This window comes from Mesoplodon bidens (assembly GCF_964165515.1).
Source record: "Mesoplodon bidens genome assembly, chromosome: 2".
NCBI classification, from domain to species: domain Eukaryota; kingdom Metazoa; phylum Chordata; class Mammalia; order Artiodactyla; family Ziphiidae; genus Mesoplodon; species Mesoplodon bidens.
The window spans coordinates 105,791,653-105,818,015 of record NC_138177.1 but is presented as its reverse complement, the minus strand read 5'-3'; the positions used below and the strand labels follow the sequence as shown (position 1 = coordinate 105,818,015).

At 37.6% G+C, this 26,363-nt stretch overlaps 1 protein-coding gene across 1 annotated transcript in view; it reads right to left on the bottom strand.

Annotated features, from left to right (window-relative positions):
• Window positions 1-26,363, bottom strand: part of HFM1 (helicase for meiosis 1) — a 132,092-nt gene that overhangs the window by 4,819 nt on the left and 100,910 nt on the right. The window contains exons 30-35 of the mRNA XM_081224097.1: window positions 23,966-24,046; window positions 23,604-23,719; window positions 13,929-14,008; window positions 12,816-12,922; window positions 8,184-8,297; window positions 7,003-7,093 (exon numbers count right to left, since the gene is read on the bottom strand). Coding sequence (XP_081080223.1) covers window positions 7,003-7,093; window positions 8,184-8,297; window positions 12,816-12,922; window positions 13,929-14,008; window positions 23,604-23,719; window positions 23,966-24,046 — 589 coding nt within the window. The remainder of the gene's footprint in view (window positions 1-7,002; window positions 7,094-8,183; window positions 8,298-12,815; window positions 12,923-13,928; window positions 14,009-23,603; window positions 23,720-23,965; window positions 24,047-26,363) is intronic.

The following is a 26,363-nucleotide window of genomic DNA, read 5'->3' as shown; positions in this document are numbered from 1 at the left end:
CCGTCCTGTCTGAGCCAAGAACCATCGCCCTCAGGGAAACTACATGCAGAGGTGGGTCCAAATCCAAAGCTGAACACCAGGAGCTGTGCGAACAAAGAAGAGAAAGGGAAATATCTCCCAGCAGCCTCAGAAGCAGCGTATTAAATCTCCACAATCAACTTCATGTACCCTGCATTTGTGGAATACATGAATAGACAACGAATCATCCCAAATTGAGGAGGTGGACTTTGGGAGCAACGATATATATTTTTTTTTCGCTTTTTCTTTTTGTGAGTGTGTATGTGTATGCTTCCCTGTGTGATTTTGTCTGTATAGCTTTGCTTTTACCATTTGTCCTAGGGTTCTGTCTGTCCGTTTTAATTTTTTTAATACATAAATTTTTTTCTTAATAATTATTTTTTATTTTAATAACTATTTTATTTTATTTTATTTTCTTTCTTTCCTTCTTCTTTTTTTTTTCTCCCTTTTATTCTGAGCCGTGTGGAGGACAGGCTCTTGGTGTTACAGCCAGGCGTCAGGGCTGTGTCACTGAGGTGGGAGAGCCGAGTTCAGGACGTTGCTGCACAAGAGACCTCCCAGCTCCACGTAATATCAAACAGCAAAAATCTCCCAGAGATCTCCATCTCAGCGCCAAGACCCAGCTCCACTCAACAACCAGAAAGCTACAATGCTGGACACCCTATGCCTAACAACTAGCAAGACAGGAACAAAACCCCATCCATTAGCAGAGAGGCTGCCTAAAATCATAATAAGGCCACAGACACCCCAAAACACACCACCAGACGTGGATGTGCCCAACAGAAAGACAACATCCAGCCTCATCCATCAGAACACAGGCACTAGTCCCCTCCACCAGGAAGCCTACACAACCCACTGAACCAACCTTAGCCACTGGGGACAGACACCAAAAACAATGGAAACTAAGAACCTGCAGCCTGCAAAAAGAAGACCCCAACCACAGTAAGTTAAGCAAAATGAGAACACAGAGAAACACACAGCAGATGAAGGAGCCAGGCAAAAACCCACCAGACCTAACAAATGAAGCAGAAATAGGCAGTCTACCTGAAAAAGAATTCAGAGTAATGATAGTAAAGATGATCCAAAATCTTGGAAATAGAATGGAGAAAATACAAGAAACGTTTAACAAGGACTTAGAAGAAGTAAAGAGAAAACAAACAGTGATGAACAAAACAATAAATGATATTAAAAATTCTCTAGAAGGGATCAATAGCAGAATAACTGAGGCAGAAGAATGGATAAGTGACCTGCAAGATAAAATAGTGGAAATAACTACCACAGAGCAGAATAAAGAAAAAAGAATGAAAAGAATTGAAGACAGTCTCAGAGACCTCTGGGACAACATTAAAAGCACCAACGTTCGAATTATAGGGGTCCCAGAAGAAGCAGAGAAAAAGAAAGGGACTGAGAAAATATTTGAAGAGATTATAGTTGAAAACTTCCCTAATATGGGAAAGGAAATAGTCAATCAAGTCCAGGAAGCACAGAGAGTCCCTACAGGATAAATCCAAGGAGAAACACGCCAAGACACATATTAATCAAACTATCAAAAATTAAATACAAAGAACAAATATTAAAAGCAGCAAGGGAAAAACAACAAATAAAACATAAGGGAATCCCCATAAGGTTAACAGCTGATCCTTCAGCAGAAACTCTGCAGGCCAGAAGGGAGTGGCAGGACATATTTAAAGTGATAAAGGAGAAAAACCTACAACCAACATTACTCTACCCAGCAAGGATCTCATTCAGACTTGCTGGAGAAATTAAAAGCTTTACAGACAAGCAAAAGCTAAGAGAATTCAGCACCACCAAACCAGCTCTACAACAAATGCTGAAGGGACTTCTCTAGGCAGGAAACAAAAGAGAAGGAAAAGACCTATAATAACAAACCCAAAACAATTAAGACAATAGTAATAGAAACATACATATCGATAATTACCTTAAATGTAAAGGAATAAATGCTGCAACCAAAGACATAGATTGGCTGAATGGATACAAAAACAAGACCCGTATATATGCTGTCTACAAGAGACCCACTTCACACCTAGGGACACATACAGACTGAAAGTAAGGGGATGGAAAAAGATATTCCATGCAAATGGAAATCTATAGAAAGCTGAGTAGCAATTCTCATATCAGACAAAATAGATTTTAAAATAAAGACTATTACAAGAGACAAAGAAGGACACTACATAATGATCAAGGGATCAATCCAAGAAGAAGATATAACAATTGTAAATATTTATGCACCCAACATAGGAGCACCTCAATACATCAGGGAAATGCTAACAGCCATAAAAGGGGAAATCGACAGTAACACAATCATAGTAGGGGACTTTAACACCTCATTTTCACCAATGGACAGATCATCCAAAATGAAAATAAATATGGAAAAACAAGCTTTAAATGATACATTAAACAAGATGGACTGAATTGATATTTATAGGACATTCCATCCAAAAACAATAGAATACACATTCTTCTCAAGTGCTCATGGAACATTCTCCAGGATAGATCATATCTTGGGTCACAAATCAAGCCTTGGTAAATTTAATAAAATTGAAATGGTATCAAGTATCTTTTCTGACCACAACACGGTGCAACTAGATATCAATTACACAGAAAAATCTGTAAGAAATACAAACACGTGGAGGCTAAACAACACACTGCTTAATAACCAAGAGATCACTGAAGATATCAAAGAGGAAATTAAAAAATACCTAGAAACAAATGACAATGAAAACATGATACCCAAAACCTATGGGATGCAGGAAAAGCAGTTCTAAGAGGGAAGTTTATAGCAATACAATCTTACCTTAACAAACATGAAATACCTCAAATAAACAACCTAAACTTACACCTAAAGTAATTAGAGAAAGAAGAACAACAACCTTCAAAATTAGCAGAAGGAAAGAAATCATAAAGATCAGATCAGAAATAAATGAAAAATAAATGAAGAAATCAGTAGCAAAGATCAATAAAACTAAAAGCTGGTTCTTTGAGAAGATTAACAAAATTGATAAACCATTAGCCAAACTCATCAAGAAAAAAAGGGAGAAGACTCAAATCAATAGAATGAGAAATGAAAAAGGAGAAGTAACAACTGACACTGCAGAAATACAAAGGATCATAAGAGATCACTACAAGCAACTGTATGCCAATAAAAAGGATAAACTGGAAGAAATAGACAAATTCTTAGATACGCACAACCTCCCGAGACTGAACCAGGAAGAAATAGAAATATAAATAGACCAGTCATAAGCACTGAAATTGAAAGTGTGATTAAAATATCTTCCAACAAGGGGCTTCACTGGTGGCACACTGGTTGAGAGTCCGCCTGCCGATGCAGGGGACACGGGTTCATGCCCCGGTCTGTGAAGATTCCACATGCCACGGAGCGGCTGGGCCCGTGAGCCATGGCTGCTGAGCCTGCACGTCCAGAGCCTGTGTTCCGCAACGGGAGAGGACACAACAGTGAGAGGCCGTGTACTGCAAAAAAAAAAAAAAAAAATCTTCCAACAAACAAGAGCCCAGGACCAGATGGCTTCACAGGAGAATTCTATCAAACATTTAGAGAAGAGCTAACACCTATCCTTCTCAAACTCTTCCAAAATATAGCAGAGGTAGGAACACTCCCAAACACCTTCACTCTGATACCATAACCAGACAAAGATGTCACAAGGAAAGAAACTACAGGCCAATATCACTGATGAACATATATGCAAAAATCCTCAACAAAATACTAGCAAACAGAATCCAACAGCACACTGAAAGGATAATACACTATGATCAAGTGGGGTTTATCCCAGGAATGCAAGGATTCTTCAATATATGCAAATCAATCAACATGATACACCATATTAAGAAATTGAAGGAGAAAAATCATATGATCATCTCAATAGATGCACAAAAAGCTTTCAACAAAATTCAATATCCATTTATGATAAAAACCCTCCAGAAAGTAGGCATAGAGGGAACTTTCCTCAACATAATAAAGGCCATATATGAAAAACGCACTCAACATCATCCTCAATGGTGAAAAACTGAAACCATTTCTACTAAGATCAGTAACAAGACAAGGCTACCCACTCTCACCACTATTATTCAACATAATTTTGGAAGTTTTAGCCACAGCAATCAGAGAAGAAAAGGAAATAAAAGGAATCCAAATTGGAAAAGAATAAGTAAAGCTGTCACTGTTTGCAGATGACATGATACTAAACATAGAGAATCCTAAAGATGCTACCAGAAAACTACTAGAGCTAATCAATGAATTTGGTAAAGTAGCAGGATACAAAATTAATGCACAGAAATCTCTTGCATTCCTATTCACTAATGATGAAAAATCTTAAAGAGAAATTTAGGAAACACTCCCATTTACCATTGCAACAAAAAGAATAAAATACCTAGAAATAAACCTACCTAAGGAGACAAAAGACCTGTATGCAGAAAACTATAAGACACCGGTGAAAGGAATTAAAGATGATACAAATAGATGGAGAGATATACCATGTTCTTGGATTGGAAGAATGAACATTGTGAAAATGACTCTACTACCCAAAGCAATCTACAGATTCAATGCAATCCCTATCAAACTACCACTGGCATTTTTCACAGAACTAGAACAAAAAATTTCATAATTTGTGTGGAAACACAAAAGACCCGGAATAGCCAAAGCAACCTTAAGACAGAAAAACGGAGCTGGAGGAATCAGGCTCCCTGACTTCAGACTATACTACAAAGGTACAGTAATCAAGACAGTATGGTACTGGCACAGAAACAAATATAGATCAATGGAACAGGATAGAAAGCCCAGAGATAAAACCACACACATATGGTCACCTTATCTTTGATAAAGGAGGCAAGAATATACAGTGGAGAAAAGACAGCCTCTTTAATAAGTGGTGCTGGGAAAACTGGACCGCTACATGTAAAAGAATGAAATTAGAACACTTCCTAACGCCATACACAAAAATAAACTCAAAATGGATTAAAGACCTAAATGTAAGGTCAGACACCATCAAAGTCTTAGAGGAAAACATAGGCAGAACACTCTATGACATAAATCACACCAAGATCCTTTTTGACCCACCTCCTAGAGAAATGGAAATAAAATAAATAAACAAATGGGACCTAATGAAACTTGAAAGCTTTTGCACAGCAAAGGAAACCATAAACAAGACGAAAAGACAACCCTCAGAATGGGAGAAATATTTGCAAATGAAGCAACTGACAAAGGATTAATCACCAAATTTTACAAGCAGCTCATGCAGCTCAACATTAAAAAAACAAACAACCCAATCCAAAAATGGGCAGAAGACCTAAATAGACATTTCTCCAAAGAAGACATACAGATTGCCAACAGACACATGAAAGGATGTTCCACATCACTAATCATTAGAGAAATGCAAATCAAAACTGCAATGAGATATCACCTCACACCAGTCAGAATGGCCATCATCAAAAAATCTACAAACAATAAATGCTGGACAGGGTGTGCAGAAAAGGGAACCCTCTTGCACTGTTGGAGGGAATGTAAATTGATACAGCCACTATGGAGAGCAGTATGGACGTTCCTTAAAAAACTAAAAATAGAACTACCATATGACTCAGCAATCCCACCACTGGGCATATACCCTGAGTAAACCATAATTCAAAAAGAGTCATGTACCAAAATGTTCATTGCAGCCCTGTTTACAGTAGCCAGGACATGGAAGCAACCCAAGTGTCCATCCATAGATGAATGGATAAAGAAGATGTGGCACATATATACAATGGAATATTACTCAGCCATAAAAAGGAACGAAACTGAGTTATTTGTAGTGAGGTGGATGGACCTAGAGACTGTCATACAGAGTGAAGTAAGTCAAAAAGAGAAAAACAAATACCGTATGCTAACACATATATATGGACTCTAAAAAAAATGTTCATGAATAACCTAGGGGCAAGATGGGAATAAAGATACAGACCTACTAGAGAATGGACTTGAGGATATGAGGAGGGGGAAGGGTAAGCTGGGACAAAGTTAGAGAGTGGCATGGACATATATACACTACCAAACATAAAATAGCTAGTGGGAAGCAGCCACATAGCACAAGGAGATCAGCTCGTTGCTTTGTGACCATCTAGAGGGGTGGGATAAGGAGGGTGGGAGGGACAGAGATGCAAGAGGGAAGAAATACGGGGACATATGTATATGTATAACTGATTCACTTTGTTATAAAGCAGAAACTAACACACAATTGTAAAGCAATTATACTCCAATAAAGATGTTAAAAAAATTTAAAAGTCAGGAGATGTCACATAAATTTTAGATCTTAGCTTTTTGAAAAATCAGGATATCTGACAACACTAGACTCACATTTCCTGTACAGCAACAACTGGTTGGAGCTGAGTAGTGATTATTCCCTTTAGATGGGACACTCTACAGTTAACCTTGGCCCATGAAATCCCAAAGGCAGTTTGAGCTTGTGACCCCTGACCTACTGGATACAGCACAGGTATCTAAATATGGCATTCATGGCCCCTCACAGACCTCAGCAATCTCAGCCTTAATTCTATGGCTACATAGACCACACTTTACTGACCCTTGAGCATGGGATGCCTTTTCAAGCCTTATCCCTTTACATGTACTCTTCTACCTGGAATGCCTTAGTCTCCTCTTTTCTACCTGTCAAACTCCTATTCAGTTTTCACATCTTATAAAAAGTGAAGATTCCTCAGCTCCAGCCCCAGAGACCATGATTCAGTAAGTCTAGCATGGGGCCCAGGAATGTGCATTTTTAATGTGCACCGCTGGGTAATTTTGATTTTTAGGTGGTCTGACAACAGCACTTTGAGAAACACAGCTATAAGGTTAAGAGGCTTTAAGTTGGCTAATACCCTATTGCTTCTCTGACATCTAATGACTTGACCCCCATCTCCACTTACATGTCAGAAGGATATAAAGTTGTAAGTATTTGAAAATAAAGTTCTAAAACTTGCCTGTTTGACATTTCTCTTTGGAATTTGCTTTTTGATTCTTGGAAGGGTAGCTTACTTTCCCTGGTTCTTGAACTCAAAGTGTTTCCAAATCCTAGGTAAAGAGATAACATTTTGAAATATATTGAATAGAATATCTGTATTCTATTCTAGAGTAGAATATCTCTCCAAACAGGTATGATCTGGTTAAGGAGAGAATGAAAAATTCTTCTCAATAATCAAATTTAATGTGCATAGACAAAACAAAGGAGGGAAGCTAATTGAGTAAAACTACAAAACACATAGGTTAGCTTATTAGTCACTATATTAAAAGGTCCCCAACCACTATCATTTATTTATTTATTTATTTATTTATTTATTTATTTATTTATTTATTTATTTTTAAGCCATGTAAATCATCAAGTCGAAGTCCATTCAATATTTTCAATGGTCTGCAAGGGACTGATTTCCATCTGTCAGCCATCCTGGGAAAGAGTATCTCCATCTCCCTATCTTGTCTATACTTACCAAGATTTTCACTTCTCTGGTTTGGTGAAATAGAGTGAATTCACCAGTAACTCAAAGGCCTAGTCCCATTATTTTTGGATTGTATATGATTTAAACACAATATCTAATACAAGAGAAACTAATCTTTTCCTGTTATTTATTTATACTTGAAAAGTCAATATTTCTACTAGAAATAAAAGTTACCTTTTTATGTTTTTTGCTAGCATGTGAAAAAAGAATATTTTTTAAATTGGAACATTTTTGTTTTTCACAAACATTACCAGACTACGTGAGATCTTAAAATGGAGAGCAGGATAGTCTGTTTTATGAGGGAAAATTCGATAAACAATCTGAATTTGAATAGAGCCTTTAACAAGATAAGGAGCAATAGAATAGAAAAAAGCTCATTTGCTATATCGTCATCATGGAATAACCTTGACCTCTGTCCCTAGGGATAGGAAATGTTATTTGTGGGAGGGTCAAATTTTACTTTTGCTAAAAATTATAATCTTAACAAACTGAAACTAATTAAACAAGCACACAAAAAAGACAAAGAAAATTAGTCCCAAAAGCTTAACTGAAAAATATTCAAATAATTTCTCATAAAATTATTTCATTCCAACATATATTTCAAATACAATACACACATATATACAAAAATACATACATACAAATGAAATATATTTCATGCTATTTACCTGATGTTTTTGTCTTCTCGGTATCAGCTGAAAAGCTAGTAACTTCTATTAAGTTTTCATCATCAAAATCATCCCAAACTTCATTTCCCAATTCAAAGTTCACATTCAAAACTTCTGAAAATGAAGAATTACTTTTAACCGCATCTGTCAAATCCTGGTTTTCAGATGCATTAAGATTTCTGTTGAACAGCATTGTTTGAGGGGCTTTCTCATTTGAAGTTGTAGAATAGGTCCATCTAGAAAAATCTGTCATGTGTACGTATAAATGAGTATAGGCACTTTTTAAACCTTAAGCATCATTATCTATTGACATATCAAACACATCTTTCAACTACTAAACAGAGGTCTTGAGTAGTAGTGTTCTAAAGCATTGCTGAGTATTGTATTCAACAATTCTATTTACTGTATTACATGTAGTGATTGCTGCACTAAATTTAATTTTCAAGGTATTCTTATAGACAGAATTAATTTTCCCTCTTAATTCCTACCTAAGAATAATCTTACTCCAAGATTGGATTGTAATAGCTTCTAAAATGGGCTTCCTCCCCCATCTCTTCTCCCTACAAGTAGTTAATTTTGAGTATTGTTATGAAAATATATTGTTATTTTTCTCCTGCTAAAATATCCTCAGTGTTATCCATTGTTTATAGCCTGGGTTTAGAGCCAGACTACCTGCGTGAAAATTCTACCTCTATCATTTACTAGTTGGATGATCTTAGACAAGTCATTTAAACTCTGAGCCTAGTTTTCTCCTCTGCAAAATGGGGATAATAATAGTACCTAACATGGAACTTCCCTGGTGGCATGGTTAAGACTCCCCGCTCCCAATTCAAGGGGCCCGGGTTCGATCCTTGGTCTGGGAACTAGATGCCACATGCATGCCACAACTAAGAGTTCGCATGCCACAACTTAGGAGCCGGCGAACCACAACTAAGGAGCCTGCCTGCCGCAACTAAGACCCAACACAACCAACCAACCAAATAAATAAATAAATAAATAAATAGATAAATAAATAAATAATAGTACCTAATACATATGATTGTTATGGGGACTAAATGCCTTTACTTGTGCAGTTTTCCATAGCAGTGGTTAATAAATATTTAATAACTTGCTTCTCCAAAAAATTTTATGCATATATATGTATTATATGTAAAGGATGTATAGCACACAATTTACAAATAATGATAAAATATACAGCATGCTTAACTGTAAATTCCATATATCTAATTGATTATCACTGAATGTTTTCATTGAATTTTGCCAAATTCTTGTATCTGTATCAACCTATGGTTGCAATTGATAAATGAATGTAGTTCTCACATTCATTTGTCAATTCGAACATTGTTTGATATTTTTGTTGACTTTAATAAAAGTAAAACAATAAAGACATATGTTGGGATTTCACTCATTCACCCATAGCCTTAAGCAATTTCCTTGCTGAATTAGATAATAATTTTCAAATGCTAGACGAATATTCCTTCAATTTTTCTTGCTATCCACAATGTAAGGGCTACAGACATGACACACTGATAAATTAAATCTGCACTACTATCATTTTCTCCATCACTTTCTTAAGTATAACCAATAAACAAAACAATAAGTTAAGCCCTGATTTGTAGTGTTTGCTGATTTCCATTCTATAAGTATTCCCACCATGACTGATTTCAAGCTACCAGTGTGACGTAACTGAATGCAAAGTTGGGAAGAAATGCACAATAGCACCCCTTTATACAGTATTTCCACCATACAGATACAAATATTGATGCAAATAATCTCAAGAATACAGATAACAGTAAAATGTAGTAGAATAATTAGGAAATGGTTAGTTTCTAATATTTATAACCTTTGTGTTTTATTTATAACTTAATTGAAAGTTTATATAATTAAACTTTAATAATGCCTGAAAGATGCCCCAGAATTTAATAATCATCTCACAAGCTAGTAGAAGTTTGCTCCAGTAAAATGCCCCAGTAAAATTTAAAGTGAGTTTCCTTCACTTTAAATAACCTCTATCCTTTTCTTCACTATCCAAATCCTTCTCTATCCTTCAACTGTACCTACAACTCCAGCACACATTATTCTACTTTTGTGCCTTGATACACATACACAGTATGCTATGTCCTGAAAAGAGAAGTAGGTACAAAATGCAGTGGAAATATAAAGAGAAGAAGACCATCTGGCTAGATGGGGACTGGCAGCTAAAGAAGGAAGAGACTTGAGCATATTTATATGCTGAAAAGGAAGAGGCCACAGGGAGAAGATACTGAAAATAAGGGCAAGAGGAGAGAGATAGCTGGTCTCCTAAAGACCCAGAGGGGGCAGAATTGGAAAGATTACGATTACAGGTGGAGAGATAAACTTTGAATAGAAGAAAAGATAATTCTTCTTTCAAAATAAATAGAGAGTTATGGATGGGTGCAGAAACAGAGAAATATAATAGTTGGGGGGGTGGAAAGTTGAAAGAGTTTGTATATTACAGGTTTGATTTTCAATTCTCCACTGATAACTAAAAGTCAATTTCATTTTATAGAAATGGTATTGCCTGGGAATCAAGAGATATGGAATCTATTTCTAGCCCTGCTATTAATTAGATATGTGATTTTGGGCAAGTCATTTAATCTCTGAGCCTTGGCTTCTTTCATTGTAAAATGAGAAATTGCACAAAGGTCCCTTACAATTTAAATTTTACAATTCAACATGCTTTCTCATAATTTCTGACATTTTTTCTTCTTCTCTTTTTGCACCTGGAATACAGATGATAAAAATTGCCATGTTTTTCTTAAAACATTCTTAAGAGCAGTATTTGAATACATTTTAAGTATGTTTTGCCACCAAGGACTAATGTGTAAAAAGTATAATGAATATACTCAATTACTATTAATAACAGTACCAGATATTATGCTAAGAGCTTTATATATATTATCTCATTTAACCCTAAAATCCCTAAAATATAACCAGGTGAGGGAATTGAGATGAACTGGGTAAGTATACTATGAAAAGTCATACAACTATTAAATGAGCTAGGATTTGAACCTAGACAGATAATCTCTAGATCCTGTAAGTTGAACTACTATATTATACAGCTTCTGTAAAAAAGGTGGGGGGGGCATTCAGTAAAAGAGGGATACAGTTATTATTGGGGTTTAAAGTATCTAGATGAGACTTTTATATCATAATACAAATCATATTTGGAATAGTGGGTGGGAAAGAAACAAAAGTAGAAAAACTAAAGACAACATGAAAGTAGACAGAGGGAAGGACAAACTCTGGTGTGGAGAAGGGCAGGGAACAGAGCAGCCATACACGGAGTAAGTTAGAGGGCTACAGGTTGAAGAGAGATAAAAATAAGAGGGCTGACACTCTTACACCTTCTGTTCATGTTGTAATAATATTTTCAGGCTTTGAACAAATTGGATAAATGTTCTGATAGTCTAGGTAAGATCAGGGGATTTTTCTTGATCTGATATTGGGCCTAATGGCTGCCATGGTGTCATAAGGGGTGATGGGTACTCCAGCCCTTGCCTACCTAAGATCTTAAATTATGGTCAGAGAAAGCAGTAGAGTGAATGAATGAAGGAAAGAGTGGCAATAGAAGTCAAAAACAACACACACATGAAATTAATTGTTTTTAGAAAATCCCAAGTTTACCATTTCTACATACAGCCACTTGAACAAACAACTCTGTGGCCAGAATTATTTCTCACATGTTTTAACAGACTGCTATTAGTATAGTAGCATGACCCAGAGAAATGGTGCTATTAATGGCAGGACCTGGAGAAATGATGAACCAGGCCCAAAGCTGAAGAATTTATATGCATTATCTCTTTAATTTAATGACAGACACAGATAAAAAGCAAATCTATATTACAAACCAGCTATATCCCACAAACTAGGTTATAGTCTCACATATCATAGAGATTGTAAGAATCATAGGTTTAAGAACTGGAGAGATATTAAAGGTCACCCAATTTAATCCCTTAATTTTAAAGATAAGACTAACACCCAAAGAGGTTAAATAATTTTCCCAAGGTCACAAAGCTATTTTGTAAAATGGACTAATTTTATAAATAAAAAATTATTTCAAATAATTCTAAAGACATATAAAATAGTTCAGCATTTTAATACTTTGCATATCCTAAGATCCCTTATATTCTCAGCTTTTCCTCATATTATCTTTTTTTTTTTTTTGCAGTACACGGGCCTCTCACTGTTGTGGCCTCTCCCGTTGCAGAGCACAGGCTCCGGACGCACAGGCTCAGCAGCCATGGCTCACGGACCCAGCCGCTCCGTGGCATGTGGAATCTTCCCAGACCGTGGCACGAACCCGTGTCCCCTGCATCGGCAGGCCGACTCTCAACCACTGTGCCACCAGGGAAGCCCCCTCATATTATTTTTAAATTAAAATAGTCAATGCTATGTAGGAAAAGATTTTTTAGGAATCTATGATAGACACAACAAGACCATCTGAAATAACAGACCTAAGAATTTGAAACTGCTTCAATAACTGAAGAGAAAAATGTTGCCAAGTTAATAATCATAATTTTAGATTTTGGTTTTTCAATAACATTGCTTGTCAATCCAAAGTAGTGAGAAACCATTTTCTCTCTCAAGTCAATATCAACAGTAATTTACCTTTGTCTTGATATACAGATGGTTCTGGTTGTTGACCTTTTGTGTAGATCTCATGCTGATACCTCTGCTCCGTTATAGGCAATTCGGGTATGTTTAAATATTCTGACCTTTATAAAGATAAATAAAACCATAAAAATGTTAAAGAAAATATTAAAATTAATCTGACTTTGAAAACTACCTATTCACATAAATGGGAAAAAATTGGTTCAGCCACTCAACACTTCTATGATAAACTGTACTAGCCTGAGTAGTAAAAGGTAAAACAATAGGTGTTTAATGGAAGTGACAACTACTTAGGTCACTTAGTCATCTTTACATTCTCCCATTGAGTAGATTTCTGCTATTTGTGTGTAGCCTTAAAAATTTATTTCTAATGCTTCTTTCAGTTAGATAAGAAAAGTTAGGATCTCGTGAAGTAGTGTTGGCATCTATTCTGATTGGTCAGCGGCTGTTCTGTACGGGTTGTTAAGTATATTAAATGTCATCCCAGCATATAGAATGCCCTTATCTGGAAGGGAAATTACATATACTATTACCTTTTAGGTATCATAATAGGAAAAGAATGCTGAGTTATCATCTAGGGCTCTCTGAATATGAGCTTTGGTTATTTCATCTATATAATAGGATAAAAATACCTTGGCTTATGAGCCAGATTGTTGTTAAGGTCAAAAGAAAGAATGCACAAAAGTGCAATTTTTAAATTATAAAGTATTTTATAAATCTGAGGTATTATTAATATAGAGTGGGCCCCTAAATGGAAAATATTAGACTTTATACACCAACATGACTTCTCTTTTTAAAGTATACTCTTGTCATCTGTTAAGTTTAGAAGGCAGAGAGAGGCTGGGGGCATGACACATAGGATGGATAGTTTTCCAGGAAAGAGCAGATTAGATCAATGTTAAAGTATCCTTATGACTGCACAGTTCTAAATAAATTTAGGGTGTAAAAGATAACAAAACTCTCCTGATGTAATTACCTCATTATGGAACTAAATGATTACTGTGATTCAAAGGTAGCCAGTAACCATCTTTCTCTGAATAAATGACTATTTGGAGGAACAGAGAGTTTATGATGAATATTTTACCTCAGATATTAACATTATATTTGTACCTTGATATACTGGGAAGAGAAGGTTTTCGAGTAAAACCAAACTCTTTAAGGTCCACACTTTGAGATTTATTCACCTGCATCTATTAATGAAAAATTAACAAGTTCAACTATCAATTTCATATCAATACACCTTTTAACAAATAAGCCAAACAGCAAAATTCCTGCTGATACATATAGTCCCCAAACCATTAAATTGTGAGAAACTCAAGCTAGTTTTCAACTCAAATCTCCTTCTCAGGCCCTTCTTAAATGTTGATATTCTTCATGGTTCTTCATCACGAGGCCTTCTTCTCTTCTCACTCTCACTCATTCTCAATCATAGATCTCATTTACTCCCATGGCTTCAATTACCATCTACACATGAATGACTCTCAAATCTATAGCTCTCTGTACATTTGAGCTTAGCTCTCTTTCTTGATTTTCTAGCTCAGCTCTCTCCTGACTTTCAAACAGCTATTATCCAACTGTCTATAGAACATCTTTACCTAGACATATTGTAGGCCTCTAAATTCAGTATTTCCCAAATGAACTTATCATGTCTCTACTCCTCCAAACTTGTTTTCCATTTAGAGTTTCTACCCTAGTGAGGCCCCACTTTTTTTCCAGTTGCTCAAGCCAGGAGGGCATCATCTTTATTCCTTCTACTTCACCCCTTATAACCAGTAAGTAGCAAGGTAGTTGTTCCTACCTCTGAAAGATATCTTAAACTCAGCCACTTCTCTCCATTGCTACTGCCACTACACTAGACTAGGCCATCATCTTGCCTGGACTACTGCAAAACCTCCCTAAGGAGTCCTTATGTTCCTTTTCTATTATCCCCTAATGCATTCTCTACATTGCATCTAGAGTGAACTTTATAAAATGCGGTTCCAATCATGCCACTGATTAAAGCCCTTCAGTGATTTCCCAGAACTTTCAGGATAAAATCCAAATCCTTAAAATAGCAAAAATGTTTTCATGATCTAGCTCCTACTTCTTCAGACTTATCTTTCTCCACCCTCCTACTTGTAAATGAACTCCAGATATACCGTATTACTTCAGTTTTTAAAAAGATCTCTCTTTCTCAGCTCTGAACCACTGCATATTCTCTATATCTGAAATACTTTTCTATCCCTCTTTACCACCACTCTGGTACTCACCTCTCCATACTTGCTTATGCCGTATATCATTCAGGTCTCAATCATGTTTATTAGGAATCCTTTCCTGGCCTATCAAATGTGGAGTGAATGCACTTTCTATATAAGTTCAAGTTATCTTACACTTCTGTCACAGAATCACTCATCACACTGTATTGAAAAAGCCTATTTACTTATTTGTATCCTTCACTCAACTAAGCTTTATGAGGTCTGGGACTAAAACGGTCTTATCACTGGATCTTCCACACGTACTATAGTGCTTGGCATATTCTTGGTGCTCAATGAATATGGAAGGAAGGAAGGAAGGAAGGAAGGAAGGGAGGGAGGGATGGAAGGAAGGAGGGAGGGAGGGAGGGAGGGAGGAAAGGAGGGATGGATGATATGGAACAAGTAAAAAAAGAAGGTAGGAAAAACTTGGGATACTAAAAAATTATTGTCTCAGAAAAGGTGGTTGCCATTTCAAACTAAACCTCTCCATGTTTCCAAATATTCTCCTAGTTTTAGCCTCATGACTGAGAATCTTCTTTCTTATAAAAGACCTAGAGAGGAGACCTTCGAGATTGCGGAAGAGTAAGACTTGGAGATCACCATCCTCCCCACAAATACATCAGAAATACATCTACATGTGGAACAACCCCTACAGAACTCCTACTGAACGTTGGCAGAAGACCTCAAACTTCCCAAAAGGCAAGAAATTCCCCACGTACCTGGGTGGGGCAAAAGAAAAAAGAAAAAACAGAGACAAAAGAATAGGGACAGGACCTGCACCACTGGGAGGGAGCTGTGAAGGAGGAAAAGTTTCCACACAGTAGGAAGCCCCTTCACTGCTGGAGACTGGGGGTGGTGGGGGGGGAGTTTCAGGTCCACAGAGGAGAGCACAGCAACAGGGGTGCGCAGGGCAGAGGAGAGATTCCCGCACAGAGGATCTGTACCGACCAGCACTCACCAGCCCGGGAGGCTTGTCTGCTCACCCACCGGGGTGGGCGGGGGCTGGGAGCTGAGGCTCGGGTTTTGGAGGTCAGATCCCAGGGAGAGGACTGGGATTGGCTGCGTGAACACAGCCTGAAGGGGGCTAGTGCGCCACCGCTAGCCAGGAGGGAGTCCAGGAAAAAGTCTGGAACTGCCTAAGAGGCAAGAGACCATTGTTTCAGGGTGCACAAGGAGAGGGGATTCAAAACACCACCTAAATGAGTTCCAGAGATGGGCACGAGCTGCGGCTCTTAGTGCAGACACCAGAGATGGGCATAAAATGCTAAGGCTGCTGCTGCTGTAGCAACCAGGAAGCCTGTGTGCAAGCACAGGTCACTATCCACACCTCCCCTCCGGGAGCCTGTGCGGACCGCCACTGCCAGGGTCCCGTGATCCAGGGACAACTTCCCCAGGAGAACGCACGGCATGCCTCAGGCTGTTGCAACGTCACACTGGCCTCTGCCGCTGCAGGCTTGCCCCACATTCCATACCCCTTCCTCCCCACGGCCTGAGCGAGCCAGAGCCCCCCAAATCAGCTGCTCCTTTAACCCCATCCTATCTCAGTGAAGAACAGACGCCCTCAAGCAACCTTTACACGGGGGGGGCCAAATCCAAAGATGAACCCCGGGAGCTGTGTGAACAAAGAAGAGAAAAGGAAATCTCTCCCAGCAGCCTCAGGAGCAGCGGATTAAATCTTCACAATCAACTTGAGGTACCCTGCATCTGTGGAATACCTGAATACACAACGAATCATCCCAAAATTGAGGCCGTGGACTTTGTGAGCAAAGATATATATATATTTTTCCTTTTTCTCTTTTTGTGAGTGTGTATGTGTATGGTTTCTTTGTGTGATTTTGTCTGTATAGCTTTGCTTTCACCATTTGTCTTAGGGTTCTGACTGTCTGGGTTTTTTTTGTTTGTTTTTTCTTTTTTAGTATAGTTTTTAATGCTTGTTAACATTGGTGGATTTGTTTTTTGGTTTGGTTGCTCTCCTCTTTCTTTCTTTCTGTTTTTCTTTTTCTTTTTTATTACTTTAAAATTTTTTAATTTTTAATAATTCTTGTTTATTTTAATAACTTTATTTTTTTCTTCCTTTCTTTCTTTTCTTCTCCCTTTCCTTCTGAGCTCTGTGGCTGAGAGGGTCTTGGTGCTCTGGCCGGGTGTCAGGCTGTGCCTCTGAGGTGGGAGAGCCGAGTTCAGGACATTGGTCCACCAGAGACCTCTCAGCTCCAAGTAACATCTAATGGCAAAAGCTCTTACAGAGATCTCCATCTCAATGCTAAAGCCCAGCTCTACTCAACGACAAGCAAGCTACAGTGCTGGACACCCTATGCCAAGCAACTAGCAAGACAGGAATACACACAACCCATTAGCAGAGAGGCTGCCTAAAATCATAATAAGGTCACAGATACCCCAAAACACACCAACAGACACCGTCCTACCTACCAGAAAGACAATATCCAGCCTCATCCACCAGAACACAGGCACTAGTTCCCTCCACCAGGAAGCCAACACAACCCACTGAACCAACCTTAGCCACTGGGGGCAGACACCAAAAACAATGGGAACTACAAACCTGCAGCCTGTGAGAAGGAGACCCCAAGCACAGTAAGTTAAGCAAAATGAGAAGACAGAGGAACACACAGCAGATGAAGGAGCAAGGTAAAAAGCCACCATACCAAACAAATGAAGAGGGAATAGACAGTCTGCATGAAAAAGAATTCAGAGTAATGATACTAAAGATGATCCAAAACCTTGGAAATAGAATGGGGAAAATACAAGACACGTTTAACAAGGACCTAGAAGAACTAAAGAGCAAACAAACAAGAAGAACAACAATAAATGAAATTAAAAATTCTCTAGAAGGAATCAATAGCAAAATAACTGAGGCAGAAGAACGGATAAGTGACCTGGAAGATAAAATAGTGGAAATAACTACCACAGAGCAGAATAAAGAAAAAAGAATGAAAAGAATTGAGGAGAGTCTCAGAGACCTCTGGGACAACGTTAAATGCACCAACATTCGAATTATAGGGGTCCCAGAAGAAGAAGAGAAAACGAAAGGGACTGAGAAAATATTTGAAGACATTATACTTGAAAACTTCCCTAATATGGGAAAGGAAATAGTCAATCAAATCCAGGAAGCACAGAAAGTCACATATAGGATAAATCCAGGGAGAAACACGCCAAGACACATATTAATCAAACTATCAAAAATTAAATACAGAGAAAAAATATTAAAAGCAGCAAAGGAAAAAAAACATACAAGCGAATCCCTATAAGGTTAACAGCTGATCTTTCAGCAAAAACTCTGCAAGCCAGAAGGGAGTGGCAAGACATATTTAAAGTGATGAAAGGGAAAAATCTACAACCAAGATTACTCTACCCAGCAAGGATCTCATTCAGCTTTGACAGAGAAATTAAAACCTTTACAGACAAGCAAAAGCTGAAAGAATTCAGCACCACCAAACCAGCTCTACAACAAATGCTAAAGAAACTTGTCTAGGCAGGAAACACAAGAGAAGGAAAAGACCTATAATAACGAACCCAAAACAATTAAGAAAATGAAATAGGAACATAATAATTACCTTACCTTAAATAATTACCTTAAATGTAAATGGATTCAATGCTTAAACCAAAAGACATACACTGGCTGAATGGATACAAAAATGAGACCTATATATATGCTGTCTACAAGAGACCCACTTCAGACCTAGGAACACATACAGACTGAAAGTGAGGAGATGGAAAAAGATATTCCATGCAAATGGAAATCAAAAGAAAGCTGGAGTAGCAATTCTCATATTAGACAAAATAGACTTTAAAATAAAGACTATTACAAGAGACAAAGAAGGACACTACATAATGATCAAGGGATCAATCGAAGAAGAAGATATAACAATTGTAAATATTTATGTACCCAACACAGAAGCACCTCAATACATACAGAAAATGCTAACAGCCATAAAAGGGGAAATCAACAGTAACACAATCATAGTAGGGGACTTTAACACCCCACTTTCACCAATGGACAGATCATCCAAAATGCAAATAAATAAGGAAACACAAACTTTAAATGATACGTTAAACAGGATGAACTAAATTGATATTTATAGGACATTCCATCCAAAAACAACAGAATACATTTTCTTCTCAAATGCTCATGGAACATTCTCCAGGATAGATCATATCTTGGGTCACAAATCAAGCCTTGGTAAAGTTAAGAAAATTGAAATAATATCAAGTATCTTTTCTGACCACAAAGCTATGAGACTAGATATCAATTACAGGAAAAAATTGGTAAAAAATACAAACATATGGAGGCTAAACAATACACTACTTAATAACCAAGATATCACCGAAGAAATCAAAGAGGAAATCAGAAAATACCTAGAAACAAATGACAATGAAAGCACGACGACCCAAAACTGATGGGATGCAGCAAAAGCAGTTCTAAGAGGGAAGTTTAGATCAATACAATCTTACCTCAAGAAACAAGAAACATCTCAAATAAACTACCTAATCTTACACCTAAAGCAATTAGAGAAAGAAGAACAAAAAAACCCCCAAAGTTAGCATAAGGAAAGAAATTATGAAGATCAGATCAGAAATAAATGAAAAAGAAATGAAGGAAAAATAGCAAAGATCAATAAAGTAAAAGCTGGCTCTTTGAGAAGATAAACAAAATGATAAACCATTAGCCAGACTCATCAAGAAAAAAAAGGGAGAAGACTCAAATCAATAGAATCAGAAATGAAAAAGGAGAAGTAACAACTGACACTGCAGAAATAAAAAGGTTCATGGGAGATTACTACAAGCAACTATATGACAATAAAATGGACAACCTGGAAGAAATGGACAAATTCTTAGAAAAGCACAACCTTCCGAGACTGACCCAGGAAGAAACAGAAAATATAAACAGACCAATCACAAGCACTGAAATTGAGACTGTGATTAAAACTCTTCCAACAAACAAAAGCCCAGGACCAGATGGCTTCACAGGAGAATTCTATCAAACATTTAGAGAAGAGCTAACACCTATCCTTCTCAAACTCTTCCAAAATATAGCAGAGGACGGAACACTCCGAAACTCATTCTACGAGGCCACCATCACCCTCATACCAAAACCAGTCAAAGATGTCACAAAGAAAGAAAACTACAGGCCAATATCACTGATGAACATAGATGCAAAACTCCTCAACAAAATACTAGCAAAGAGAATCCAACAGTACATTAAAAGGATCATACAACATGATCAAGTGGGGTTTATCCCAGGAATGCAAGGATTCTTCAATATATGCAAATCACTCAACATGATACTCTATATTAACAAATTGAAGGAGAAAAACCATAGGATCATCTCAATAGAGGCAGAAAAAGCATTTTTTTTTGGGGGGGGGTACGCGGGCCTTTCACTGTTGTGGCCTCTCCCGTTGCGCAGCACAGGCTCCAGACACGCAGGCTCAGCAACCATGGCTCACGGGCCCAGCTGCTCCACGGCATGTGGGATCTTCCTGGACCGGGACACGAACATGTGTCCCCTGCATTGGCAGGCGGACTCTCAACCACTTGCGCCAACAGGGAAGCCCCAGAAAAAGCTTTTGACAAAATTCAACACCCATTTATGATAAAAACCCTCAAGAAAGTAGGCATAGAGGGAACTTACCTCAACATAATAAAGGCCATATATGACAAACCCACAGCCAACATCATTCTCAATTGTGAAAAAATGAGACCATTTCCACTAAGATTGGGAACGAGACAGGGTTGTCCACTCTCACCACTGTTATTCAACATAGTTTTGGAAGTTTTCGCGACAGCAATCAGAGAAGAAAAAGAAATAAAAGGAATCTAAATCGGAAAAGACGAAGTAAAGCTGTCACTGTTTGCTGATGACATGATACTATACATAGAGGATCCTAAAGACTCTACCACAAAACTACTAGAGCTAATCAATGAATTTGGTAAAGTAGCAGGATACAAAATTAATGTACAGAAATCTCTTGCCTTCCTATACACTAATGATGAAAAATCTGAAAGAGAAATTAAGGAAACACTCTCATTTACCGTTGTAACAAAAAGAATAAAATACCTAGGAATAAACCTACCAAAGGAGACATGGACCTGTATGCAGAAAACTATAAGACACTGATGAAAGAAATTAAAGATGATACAAGCAGAAGGAGAGATATACCATGTTCTGGGATTGGAAGAATCAACATTGTGAAAATGAATCTACTACCCAAAGCAATCTACAGATTCAGTGCAATCCCTATCAAACTACCAATGGCATTTCTCACAGAACTAGAACCAAAAATTTCACAATTTGTATGGAAACACAAAAGACCCCGAAGAGCCAAAGCAATCCTGAGAAAGAAAAGTGGAGCTGGAGGAATCAGGCTCCCTGACTTCAGACTATACTACAAAGCTACAGTAATCAAGACAATATGGTACTGGCACAGAAACAGAAATATAGATCAATGGAACAGGATAGAAAGCCCAGAGATAAACCCATGCACATATGGTCACCTTATTTTTGATACAGGAGGCAAGAATATACAATGGAGAAAAGACTGCCTCTTTAATAAGTGGTGCTGGGAAAACTGGACAGCTACATGTAAAAGAATGAAATCAGAACACTCCCTAACGCCGTACACAAAAATAAACTCAAAATGGTATAAAGACCTAAATGTAAGGCCAGACACTATAAAACTCTTAGAGGAAAACAAAGGCAGAACACTCTATGACATAAATCACAGCAAGATCCTTTTGACCCACATCCTAGAGAAATGGAAATAAAAACAAAAATAAACAAGTGGGACCTAATGAAACTTAAATGCTTTTGCACAGCAAAGGAAACCATAAACAAGATGAAAAAACAACCCTCAGAATGGGAGAAAATATTTCAAATGAAGCAACTGACAAAGGATTAATCTCCAAAATTTACAAGCAGCTCATGCAACTCAATATCAAAAAAACAAACAACCCAATCCAAAAATGGGCAGAAGACCTAAATAGACATTTCTGCAAAGAAGATATACAGATTGCCAACAAACATATGAAAGGATGGTCCACATCACTAATCATTAGAGAAATGCAAATCAAAAGTACAGTGAGGTATCACCTCACACTAGTCAGAATGGCCATCATCAAAAAATCTACAAACAATAAATTCTGGAGAGGGTGTGGAGAAAAGGGAACCCTCTTGCACTGTTGGAGGGAATGTAAATTGATACAGCGACTATGGAGAACAGTATGGAGGTTCCTTAAAAAACTAAAAATAGAACTACCATGCGACCCAGGAATCCCACTACTTGGCATTGCATATGCCCTGAGAAAACCATCATTCAAAAAGAGTCATGTACCACAATGTTCATTGCAGCTCTATTTACAATAGCCAGGACATGGAAGCAACCTAAGTGGCCACTGATGGATGAATGGATAAAGAAGATGTGGCTCATATATACAATGGAATATTACTCAGCCAAAAAAGAAACGAAATTGAGTTATTTGTAGTGAGGTGTTTGGATGTAGAGTCTGTCATACAGAGTGAAGTAAGTCAGAAAGAGAAAAACAAATACCGTATGCTAACACATATATATGGAATCTAAAAAAAAAAAAAGAAAGAAAAAAACATGATTATGAAAAACCTAGGGGCAGGACAGGAATAAAGACACAGATGTGGAGAATGGACTTGAGGACACGGGGAGGGGGAAGGGTAAGCTGGGTCGAAGTGAGAGAGTGGCAGGGACTTATATACACTACCAAATGTAAAACAGATAGCTAGTGGGAAGCAGCCGCATAGCACAGGGAGATCAGCTCAGTGCTTTGTGACCACCTAGGGGGTGGCATAGGGAGGGTGGTAGGGAGACTCAAGAGGGCGGCGATATAGGGATATATGTATATGTATAGCTGATTCACTTAGTTATAAAGCAGAAACTAACACACCATTGTAAAGCAATTATACTCTAATAAAGATGTTAAAAAAAAAAAAAAGACCAAGAAAAGAATCAGGCACTCTGCCATTTTCTTGGCTCTGTTTTGTGGCCTGATCAATTATTTTGCCCTGGACATGATGACTTAGGCTTAGAGTAAGTCTGCTAGTGACTAGAGTATCAACAAGTAGGGACTCCCATTTCTTCATCACTTGAAAGGGAGACTCTTGCTCTCTACTCATCTACATGCGTCAATCAAAATCAACTTCAGACTTTCCAGCACAGTCCACCACAGATGGAGCCACAAAAGGGCAAGAGTTTCTAGTTTCAATTGCTGAACCAAAGCAAGCTACATATCCCTCTTCTCTGGTTAAAAAAAAAAAAAAGAGTCTAATGAAGCAAAGTGATGTATAACTATGCCCCTATGCGCCAAAAGTGGATTTATAGATTAATTATTAAAAACTATAGTATCTTTTCCTATAGAAACAGTATTATTAATAATAGTCATTTTCCTATGCAAGCCTTTATGTAACTCTAAAGTACTCTGTGGATACCTACCTAATTGATATCCAGAATAAAGGGATATTCATATACATTTAATTACAGAACAAGGGATAAATGTTATTAAAACTAACCTTTAGACGTTTTACTGGAGGAAGAGATAAAACAGCATTTCTGTTTCTTAAATCAGATAAATATGAAGAAACTGTTGACTCTTTCATTTCTGACTTCTGTGCAACTCCATTTTTACCTATGAAAAGAAATTCTATATTCTTTAAGTTAAACTTTATGTATTGTTCATATAAAGCCAAATTTCTTCAAAATTTCTAATCTAATATTTACTTTTTAAAAACGTTAACCACAAAAGAAAGAAGATTATTTGAGTTATAAGCTGCATAATATAAACATCATACGTAGATAATTAGGATATTATTACTATTCTTCAATGACCTTTCAATTTTTAAAACCTGAAATAAACTTGTTTTATGGAACTCACAGCAGTCATGTCCACATGTATGTTTATTTTTACAGTGATGTTTACATTCTCGGTTCCCAGGTTTTTTGCAGGCAGTCATTCCTAAATTAATATAAGAAAAGAAAGCCTATTTTCACTACATCTATTAATGTGACTAATTATAATTCATTTTTATCCAGCTCTGTCCTTTCTGGCAGTACAAAAAGATGATGATTTTCACACTCCCTCAAAAGTTAACCCCTTTAATATGTATTTTTTAAAAGATATCCTTGGGCTTCCCTGGTGGCGCAGTGGTTGAGAGTCCGCCTGCCGATGCAGGGGACGCGGGTTCGTGCCCCGGTCTGGGAAGATCCCACATGCTGCGGAGCAGCTGGGCCCGTGAGCCATGGCCGCTGAGCCTGCGCATCCGGAGCCTGTGCTCCGCAACGGGAGAGGCCACAACAGTGAGAGGCCCGCGTACCGCAAAAAAAAAAAAAAAAAAAGATATCCTGATAACAATCAGTCCCTGCCCACTATGGGGCCCATCCCAGCTTTTCACAAGGAGCACTGAGTCACCTATAAGCTTCTCTTAACCTCCCTGATATAAATAGAACCAAATATCACTGAACATCAGTTAACTCCTGCTGAATGAGATAAGAGTGAGGGTGGAGTTTTGAAACTTTTTTTTCTACTTTATACTTAAGCCTGAAGAACCCAGAAAGAAGGAAATCTCATGGCATTCTGATGGTACCACTGACAACAGCTAGTATATAGGACACTATACATATTTAATAAATGTTAGAAATAAGTGCTTTAGGGATATAAACAAATTTGCTATATGAATTCATAGAAAGGAGAGATTGCTTCCAGCTTGACCCCTCTAAGCTAGAATTAATATATCGAAATATATAATCTATTCTTCATTTATTATATTTAAGTAGGCTTTTTCTTGATTTTAACTCTCTGACTAATGTGGGAGAAGGGAGACATTTGAAGTGGTCCTTGAAGGACAGACAGGATCTGGACATGAGAAGGGGACCAGAGGAAGATGTTCCAGATAGAGAGCATAATATCCAAAGGCAGGCAACCACACACTATAGAAACAAATCAGTTTATTTTTGCTGGAGCACAGATTTTAAATGAATTAAAAATGTTGGAGGTAGTGAAGAGCTTTGAAAACCTTTGTAATCTTTCTTGGTCCTTTACTCTTCATTTTCAGTGTGTTGCTCAATCAACTTTTTCAAGGAATGGCACATCTAAACAATGATAATATATGTATAGCACCCAGGGGTAAACGAATAAGGCTGCTCACCATATGAGGCAACTGGTTAGACGCCTTGAAGGCTGAGCAGATCAATGTACTGGGTACTGAAAAAGTAATAAAATATCCCTGGCAGCTGGTAGCTGACAGCTGAACCATAGTGTTCCCAACTGAACATAAACAATTTCGGCAGAATACAAACAATACTCAGATAAGGCCACTCTATGATCGTAGTAGAAGACAGATAATAAGACTAGTGTGTAATTATTTCTGAAAGTAGAGACAAGGACTCTGAAGAACCACAAAAATAACTAAACATCTCCCTCTTCTGGCTAATATAAATGACTACTATTTTTTTTAATTCTCCCATCTCCAAGATAAGATATACCAAAATATCCAATATCCCACTTGCTGATAGCACCCAATCTAGAATTGACCTCTGCTTCTCCCAAACCCTTCTAAGAATCACCTGGCACAAGCTGAACTCCTATAATAGGCTCCTCCCAATTCCCTGAGATGACCCACAGTTCTGCAGGTGCTGTGCTCTCCTTTGCTGCAGCAAATTTAAAAATACCTAACTTGCCTCAAATACAGGTATGCTCCTAATGATCCTTGTCTGAAAGGTTTCAACGTTATACTTTACAAGGTATGTCACGGCTTACTGGTTGAGAAGTTTTGCCCCAGTTCATGATCTCTGTTTTCCTTGAATCCAGTCCTACCATGCTACAATTTATCTATATGCTGTTGCTTAATTAATCCTCCCAAAATTCAATGCTGATCAGATCATTTGCCCACTTAGAAACGTTAGTTACTTCCTGCTGCCAACTAAATTCCACATTTAAAGTCCTCCACAATGTAATTCTAGCCTCCCTTCTAACACCCATATTAACCCTCCAAAAAAATACATTCACTTGCCATTAGTGTTCAAATAGTCCCAAGCCTTTCTATGATTGTACCTTTGATATTACCTCTTGTCTTAGAAGACCCTTCTTTGTCTAACAGAAGCCTATCCATCAGCTTTCAAGACCAACTCAAATGGCACCTCTATCATGGAGATCTATACTGATCACCTAAATTGGAAGTGATTTCTCTCTCCTTCAAGCCCTTATGGCATTTTCTTTGCCCCTCTCACCTACTGTATGCTGCTTTATATTTAATGTATTTACATGAAAAACACAG